Source organism: Centrocercus urophasianus, unplaced genomic scaffold (assembly GCF_019232065.1).
Source record: "Centrocercus urophasianus isolate 14NV4802_14NV808 unplaced genomic scaffold, USGS_Curo_1.0 seq_30, whole genome shotgun sequence".
Taxonomy (NCBI): domain Eukaryota; kingdom Metazoa; phylum Chordata; class Aves; order Galliformes; family Phasianidae; genus Centrocercus; species Centrocercus urophasianus.
The window spans coordinates 6,375,559-6,384,566 of NW_024884867.1; the positions used below are offsets into that span (position 1 = coordinate 6,375,559).

Consider the following 9,008-nt stretch of genomic DNA (forward strand, 5'->3'; position numbering starts at 1 on the left):
GAGCGTGCGCTGCGTTTGTTTGTGTGTTAGCTGGAAGTGGAGGGACGAGGTGGCAGGAAAGTGCCAAAATGTGTGGCCTGTTCTTCTGCAGCCTTCTACTTGAAGGCAAAGCTGTCCAAACAAGCTTCTGGTCATGTTTGGGCTGGAGGGAAGTTTGGTTCAGCTGAGCTGATAGGAGCAGGTAAAGCAGTGTTGTTACCTCCAGCTTGGCAGTGGGTGGCTTGTGCAGGGAAAGCAAGGGTTATTGAATGCTTCTGCATTACATTAATGCATCTCCAGTACTTGAGGAGTCTGCTCTCCTAAAATCTTGCCAGATGTGGGTCCCGGCATTGGGGCTGTGTCCTGACTGAGAGCCAGAAGCAGTGCTGATGTGATGTGAGGCATGCAGGGCTGTGGTGAGAGGAAGAGAGTGCTCTGTGCCCTCAGCCATCACCTGGACACCCAAGTGCCAGGAGGCAGCATTGGCTCTCACACCTCTCCAGCCCACTGTAGTTTTGGCATCTGCAGCTCCAACATCTGGTCAGATTTGCAGCTGATGACTCAGTAGTACCACAGTCAGAGGGAGCACTGAGCAGCTTGGATTGGCCATGCTCCTGTTGTGATTAAGAGCCTGAAAATAGATTTTATATATGTATTTCTAAAACCGTGAAGGAAAACTCTCCACCACTGAACAGCAAGGGGGTTACACCATCTCCTCTGCTGCTGTTGGAGAGGAGTGAGAACCAGAAGTTGCACGAAGCTTGGCAGCCTTTGTTTGGAGGATGATTAAATGATTCACTCCAGCAGCTGTTCCTCAGAGAGCAAGGGGGTGACAAGCTGGCATGTTTCTCAGCGTCCCTTTGTGGTGCAGGGCCAAAGCGAGCTACGGGCTGGAATGTTTTGTGTTTCCCATGCACATGGCATGGGGGCTTAGGAGCAGCAAGGAAGGAGTGCTGGAAAGGCAGCGCCCTCTGCTCACCCTGCTGGTGGATCTTCGTAAGTGCTTTTGGGGCAGCATCCTGCAGACCCATCCTGGTGCAGTCCAGCTGGATGTGGGTGATGGGGTTTGGGGTGATGGACCTGACTGCCGACACTTTGCTGTGCACAGTTCTAGGCACTCACTGGTTTTCTAGTGGGCTCGTGTGCTCTTGGGAAGAATGCCTCTCTTAACACCAATTAATCCCCTCAGTGATGCTGGCTTTGCTCATATAGGAGCTGAGGTCCTGGATAAAGGCGCATCTCCATGGTTTGTGCCTTAGGAAAACCCATGCAGGGGAGTTTGCAGAGAGATCTGTCTGTTCGCTTGAGTACAACAGACATGCAGTGCTGTTGGTGTCCCTTCAAGGGGGAGCAGCACTACTCTCCACTCCCTTTATCTTTCCATCAGAGCTAAAATCCCTAAGGCCCTGTGGAAAATTCCTGCCTTGATCTGCACCAACCGACGTGTTCATTCTCGTCTGAGCTGAGATAGTTACACTGATCTCTCCTATGCTTTTTTCCCCCTCCTTTTATGTAAGTGGGCATTTTGGTCTAATAACAGTGTTTTAAAGGCAAATGCATCCAAAAGGGCCCCATGCTGCAGTGCTTAGAGGTAGTTTTGCAGCAGGGGAGTAGTACTCGTGTCTCCTCCAGGCTGAAGTTCTGCACGCATCCCCTACGGCATGAGGCAGCTTTGCACACTGCTGTGCTTGACACCAACTGCATCAGAGCAATCACAAGGATCAGGACAATCCAGCGAAGAAAACCATGTAGACCCAGAGCCCTCTGGGTAACTGAGAGATCACATCACTCCTCGTGCTGTTTTGTGCTCAGTGACAACTCGAGAAGCACCTGGGAGCCTCCAAGGGGCTGCACTGCAGCAGCCGCACAGTGACTGCTTTGCAGGAAGCACTTCTTGCTCTTTGTTTTCCTTTAAAGCCTAAGTGACAGCCCTGCACCTAACCCTTCCTATTCCTGCACCACCCTTGAGCAAACATATTTATAGCAGCGTGCAGCACTTATAGCTTTGCCCTGTCTTGACCTGGAAGTAATTGGTTAATTGTGTTAGACAACAAACCTTGAGACACTCACGTGTTTTCCTTCCACCTTCTCGCAGAGAACTGGCGGGTCATGCTGGTCAGAAACATCAAACACCTGGAAGAAAACAATGTGTGCTTCTCTGCCAGGAAATCGGTCCCAGCTGAACCCATTTCAGGGCCAATAGTTCTTATAAAGCTCCTGGAGGCTTGGCTGGATGGCCAGAGCAGGGCTGGTGCTGGCCCTGGTGTGGGAGGGGACTCTGTGCAGGGCACTCCATGGGCAGCTGGAGGGTACACGAAGTGCACAACCCCTCTGTCTGCCCTGGACTGATCAGGCAGCCTGCCTGCTTTTGTGATGTTCTTGCAAAGATTTTGACTTCATGGGTTTGCTCTCCTATTTTCAGTGCCCCTCTGCACTGTCAGGGGTCTTGAAGGACAGTGTCAGTCAATGAGACACGCTCTTTTTCTGGGTGCAAAGATGGTGATGCCACTGACAGCAGTCTGTGTGCCTCTGCTTCACTTTCAACTCTGCCTACAGGGGATTTACTGGTGTCCATTAATGCCCTGTAGTGCAGAGGGGTTGAGCACATGAAACAAACCCACTTCAGTGGTCTATTCCTCTCTAGGGGGACCCCTGTGCTGTTGTGGATGAGGCTCCAAAGCAACTCACAGTTGTTTCTGAGCTCTGTATACCCAAAACCGTACTAAATCTGTACAGTACTTAAAACATGATCAAATCTCTGTTGAACAGGAAGCAAAGTGGGTTTTTCCCATGCAGTTCTCCTTGCCAGCTTTCAAATATGCTTCAGCCTTATAGAAGTGAATTAAAAATCCCAGCTGCATCCTGCCTGTGCCCAGGGAACTGAGAGCAGCCTTGGGGGCTTCTGGCCTCTCCCCCTTTGCGCTGCATTCCTGCAGCCTCAGTGCAGAGAGCAGCTGCAACGCAGGGAGCAGTGCAGCACTGGTCCCCAGGCATGAGTAGTGAGGACTGAGGTGCTGCATTGGTGCTGAGGTTTGCAAGCAGCTGGGCGGCAGTGCAGGCAGCAGCACTTCTCTCTGCAGTATTCCGAGTCGTGCTGCAGGAGCGGCTAAGAGGATTAGGGATCTCTGATGGTGTTTGCAGCTGTGCTAGCTGTAAGCGAGAGGAGGAATCCAAATGCTTCATCTTGGGAAGTGAAGCTCTCCCTCGGGACTTTGCAGCTGGAGATGTTCTCAGATGGTGCTATTTCACAGAGTAACGTGTGAGTGCAGCTCCTGCAGGGCCACAGCACAAACAGTGCTCCTGCGGAACGCTTACTGCGAGCCAGCCCGGATGTGGGGCTCCGAGCCACAGTAACATCTCCAAAATGTTAGCTCCCACGCAGGTCTGTGTATCCCAGGCATCCAGCCCCAACAAGGAACGTGTTAGAAGCTGCGCCAGGTTAACCCCAGACAAGAGAAGCAGACCCACCCTGGGAGTCAGGACCAGGATCTCCTTAACACTTCTGCTGCCATTCCCCACATCGTCTTAGCACTGCAGCGCTTCAGCAAAGGGAGCTGATTTCCTGCATTCCTACATGGAATTGAGCTCTGGATTCCCATGCATTCAGCACTGTGACCATCCCAATAAGAACACCTGAGAAGCCCCCTGCAGAGGTGCTGTGATGTGATGTTTTGGCAGGATGCAACACTTGGGTGGGCTGGGGGAGGGCATGGAATCCACAGAGCCATTTTCCAACCTTAAACAAAAACGTGGGCTTGGAACCAAGGAAGGAGACATCACTGCCCGACATGCAGATTCCTGCTGGAAACACAGTCCTGGGGCCAGGGGTGCCCATGCAGAGGGGTGGGAGCACGGAGTCCACGTGTGGAGCTTCTGACTTTGCTTCCAGCTGGGGCTGCGGCTGCAGGGCTCACCCTGAAGACAAAATTACTGCGAGACTCGGGTGAAGTGTGTCAGTGGAGAGGAAAACATCCAAGCCTCCAATGTGTCTGATGGTTTTAGTGGGGAGGCTGAGAGATCAGGAGAGAATGCCAGAGGTAACAAACTGAGCTCTTTCCAGGTACAGTCGTGTGCAAATCATCTGCCAAAAATGCAAAACGAGATCATAATCCTAAATTTGTCCTTTAAGTGTACCTGTACCTGCTCTGTAGTGGTTTCCTCCTAATCACCAGGGATTAATTCCGAAGTGCATTGAAACATCTGAGGTGAAGGGGCACAGTGGAATTCCTTGCAGGCTGCTAATAATAACAGAAAGCCTTTCTGTGCAGCAAACCTGAGGCTGACTTGGTTTTTAATGGACATCTGTCTGCAGGGGGAAAAAATGCCATGGCAACTGGCTTTCTTGTTGGCACGCCTGTCTCAGCAAAAGGATGGGGAGAGGATGGGTATTGAAGGGTCTGCACTGCAGTGCTTAGGAAGTGGGGAGGCACAGCTCGGTGAAGCTGTGAGGCAAAGGTTGTTTATGCTCCATGAACACCAGATCTGGAGGGATTTAAGAGCTAAGTCTTGGCATAACGATTGCTTTGTCTGCTGCTGCTGAGCAGGAGTTAGACTTGATTCTCCACTTCCCTTTGTGAAAATGCTAAATCTACTCGTAGAGGCACGAAGCCCAGGGCTGGGGGCTGCTAGGCAGTCTGCCCACGGTGCTGGGGCACAGCTGGGGTCTCCCAGTCTGAAGCTCCATCCCAAAACAGTGCTGTGGGGCTGCAGTGATTGCACAGATCCTGCCTCTGGGCAGGGAGATCCCTTAAATGGTGATTGTGGCCAATGGAAGCTGAGAGCAGGATTCATTAAAATGCCCTGTCCAAAGAAAGGCAATGAAGCTGTGAAGGGACTGGAACATAGGTCTTATGGGGAGCAGCTGCGGGAACTGGGATGGTTCAGTCCAGAGAAGAGGAAGCTCAGGGGTGACATCAATGCTCTCTACAGCTCCTGAAAGGACTGTAGGGTCATTCTCTTCTCCCAGGTAACAGCATGAGGACAAAAGGTCATGGCCTCCAGCTCAACCCTCAAGGAAGGGTTAGGATGGGTAATAGGCAACATTTCTTCTCTGAAAGCAGTCAAGCCTTGGGTCCGGCTGCCCAGGGAAGTGATGGAGTCACTGACCTTGGAGGTGTTCAAGAAATGTGGAAATGTAGCGCTGATGACATGGTTCAGTGGAGAAGGCTGGGGTTGCACTTGGTGATCCTAGAGATCTTTTCCAGTCATAATGGTTTCATGATTCTATATTGGTTATGGATGAAACAAGTTGTGGCACTTGTGCACATCAGACCCAAACACTGTGGCTGTTTGTGCTTTCCTTCACCTCCCATGAGTTGTGGGGAAGCAGTTGCATGCATGGCTCAGCAGCATGTCTGTCCTCTGTAGCACGAAGGGAGCTGGAGGAAGGTGTTGGTGGGTGACAGAAATTGGGAACAAGTCATTATCGAAGTGCAAAGTGTGGATCAAAAAATACGTTTGCTGGAAGCTGGTATCTCCTTGCAGCCAAGCTGTGATTTTGAGGGACTGCAGGCGACACAAAGCCAACGCACAGCAGAAGCAGCAGAGGCTGCCTCTCCTGCATGCTTGGAGCTCGGGCTTTGCTCACAGATGTGTGTGTACCTAATTCTGGCCTGGCCAGTGGTGCATTCATCAATTACAACTGATTGCAGCTTTGCTGACTAGCTGATACCGTATCTCTCTGGGAAGCACTCCTCATTTGTTGGAGTACCTGATTTGTTTTTCAAGCGCCTGGAGATTCCCATGCCTATAAGTATTGTTGGCAAAGCTTTTGCCTCTAAGAACAGGTTTTGTGGTAATGGATAAATAAAAGAAGTCTTCAGGGAAAAGAAAACGTGTAGAAATACTCAGGACTGCGCTGTTCTAACGGCTGATTTTGCATAACATGAATGTCAAGCACTCGTGCTGGCCGTCCCTCCGTAGGCACGCATGTTTCACCGCACTGAACCTCGGGAAGCACGCGGTGCCTTGGAGCAGTTCTGTCAAGGAAACATTGCATCATGCAGCACTTCCGGGGAAGCAGTGATGTTATCGGGCTCGTTAATCTTCATGTGCAAACACAGCTTGCATATGCAGGCACAAAACTGAATGAAAATAGCGGTCTTGAAGAAGACCAGCTCTAACCTGGAATGTGAACGGGAAGGGTGACATAGGATGTGATTCTCTATTAGAAAGAGTTGCTTTTGTTTCTTGGCTGTGGAGCAAGTAATTCTGAACGTTGATTTTTTTTTTTTTTTACAGCTAAAGCACTGCATCAGAACAAAAAAAAAAAAAAAAGGGAAAAAATCAATAGAGACAAATCATAAAATAATAAAAATGGAGTAGTGGGAATTGCTGGCTATCAAAAGGCTGTGTGCAGGGAAAAGCCAACACCAAGGGGAAGGACGCTGTGTGCAACGACAGCAGTGTGATCCCGGTGCTCTGCAGGTGGGGCAGCTCACAGCAGGAAGCTGCAGAGTGGCACCAGCACTGGCATGGCACCATCAGCCTCTGAGGGATCCAGCACCTGACTCAGCTCTCGGTGGGTGAAATGGAGTCCCTTCAACCTGGTCACTGCTGTGCTTGCTTCTGAGTGAAGATGCTCGACAAGCAAAAATGGGAGGGCACAATGGAAGCCAGAGCTTAGCAAAACAAAGAATACATTGAAGGAGAGAACAAGTCAAACAGCAACTGTGCTTGAGTCATTGCTGCAGATACCAACACGAGAGTCTTATTCATGCAGTCACTCTCAAAGGACATAATGTTACCCCAAAATCTAAGTTAGTGTGTTCATATCTTGTCTTAGAAACTGTCTCTGGCCATGGAACTTGCTTGTACCAATCACATCCATGGACACCAGGGACTTTGTCTGCCTGCAGGACCCTGCAGCATGGCTGCATAGCTCTGTAATGGTTCTTAACCTTCATCAAACACAGGGACTGATTGTTGCACACTGTAATGTGCTTAGCTGAAAAAGCATTACAATTACTTCCTTTCCATTAAAAAACAAACAAACAAAACCAAAACAACCTCAAGGGACGTGGATTTGTTAGAGCCTACTATCAGACTTCCTTGTGCATTCTGGGAAATTTGTTTTATCAACTGAAAAAAACAGATGAAACACACTGCAGAATACAGAGCCCTCTCTACCTGTAGCTCACTTGGATTCATTTCAAGATGCTTTTGGGACCTTCACCTTCCCCACCTGCTGCACCTCTGCTGCTTTGGTGGCAATTTGAGGCCATCTGTTTGAGCTCCATTGGGATAAACCTAACAACACAGATGCTTGCTGAAATGCAGTTTTGCGTGCTACTGGATTTCATACCTACATATAATTTACTGTTATAATTAAATATAACATATACATCATGTATTCTTTTTCCTAAAAGTTGTTTCTTCACTTTTTTAAGGTAGTGTAGTGATCCTGTTATGTACAGTGAAACAGACGGCTGCCTTTGCAGTAAGTAGTTCTAGAAGTGCTACTGGCTGTCCTCACCTCTGCACACACTGCTGTTTCCTGCAGAACTCCTCAATGTTCTCTCCCAGTTCTGTGGCTGGGCAATAGCAAATCGTTTTGCACATTCACTAAACTTCCCTAAAGCTGCCGGCGCAGTTTTGGACAGATATTTCAATGGAGTAATGCTTTGTGCTGGCATCTGTCATTTTGCTCATAAGGTGTTAACCACAGGGTTATCCGGGCCTGGAAGGTGAAACAAAACAAGGAGTTTAATAGTCAAAAGCGCAGGGATGATGCTAATTGAAGAAAGCTGTTGAATATTGTTATCTTTTTACCACCGTGCTGCCACCCACGGCTTTTAGCCGCATGGGAGAACTGTTGCTGTGCAAGCAAGGTGTACGAACGCTGCCCGCCCAGCAGGATCGCTCCTTCTCACTGCATCCGAATCCTGCGGGACTTCCAGAGCATCTCTACGAATAGATTAAAGTCCGAGCACTTTGAGTAACCACGGCTATAAATCAATTTCGCTCTCGGTTTTTCAGGTTACAGCCGCTCTTACTAACCCAGCGCGCACACGGGCTTTTAACAGCGATGTATCATATCGGTGCTCGGCGCTAAAAGCACCTCCGAAAGCAGAGCGCGTACCAGCGTGACGCCAGAGCCGGGTGCCTGCTCCGCTCTGATTTCTGCATTTCAGATTCACGTTTTCCCGATTTCTCCTTTACAACGCCTGTATTTCCCCACTTTAATTCCCGCACATGCCAGATCCGCACCTCAGCCACGGCTCCCCTCCACCCCCCTCCTCCTCCTCCTCCAACCCCCTCCTCATCCTCCCTCTCCTCCTCCTCCTCCCTCTCCTCCACCACCAGGCCGCACCGCGCGGGCGGAGCCGCTCCCCTCAGCAGGGCCCTCCCGCGGGCGGCGCTGGGAGCGGAGCGGGGCGGGAGCGGCCCTACACAGAGCGCAGGGCCCGGCGCCGTCCGCCGCCGCCTCACGTGTCCGCCGCTCCCCCGCCTCCGCCCCTTCAACCTAGCCGCAGTACCGCCGCGCTCCTTCCGACTTCCCGTAAAGAGTCCGCGCTTCGCCCCGCTTCCCCCTCGCCGGGCCCCGTGCTCTCCGCTCCCCTCTCGCGCTCCCCGCCCGCCCGGCTCCCGTCGCCTCGCCCCGCCCGCTTTCCCCGCTCGGCCGTTCCTTCGCTCCGCGCTCCCCCCTCCTTCCTTCCTCCCCCCCTCCTCTCTGCGCGCGGATCCCTCCGCGCCGCGCTCCGCTCCCTCCGCCCCGCACTGTTTGGGAGCAACCGCGGCCGAGAGCGAGAGAGGGGAGAGAGAGACAGAGGCACGGAGACACAGAGCAGCGCTCCCGCTCGGCGCTCCCGCAGCGCAGGCCCCGGCCCTCGGCCCTCAGCCATGTCCCTCAAGCAGACGGCGGCCGCCTCGCAGCCCGCCGGCAACAACCGCAAACCCCCCGGCGGCGGTGGAAGTGGAGGAGGAGGAGGCGGCGGCCTGCCGTCAGCATCGGGTGGCGGGAGGCAGAACATGGGCAGGTGGGTTCCCCGGGATCGCCCCCCGCCCGCCGCCGCCATCGCCCCCCCCCC

The 9,008-nt window shown here is 52.0% G+C and overlaps 1 protein-coding gene across 10 annotated transcripts in view; it reads left to right on the forward strand.

Annotated features, from left to right (window-relative positions):
• The first annotated feature begins 8,668 nt into the window (after positions 1 to 8,668).
• The window catches only part of ATXN2 (ataxin 2), a 49,723-nt gene continuing 49,383 nt past the window's right edge, over positions 8,669 to 9,008 (forward strand). For 6 of the 10 annotated variants that reach the window (XM_042828941.1, XM_042828943.1, XM_042828942.1 and 3 more), the window contains exon 1: positions 8,670 to 8,957. In XM_042828941.1, coding sequence (XP_042684875.1) covers positions 8,821 to 8,957 — 137 coding nt within the window. In that variant the 5' untranslated portion in view covers positions 8,670 to 8,820. Of the gene's footprint in view, positions 8,958 to 9,008 lie in introns of all 10 variants that reach the window. The other 4 variants (XM_042828950.1, XM_042828951.1, XM_042828948.1 and 1 more) reach the window with 2 other exon arrangements.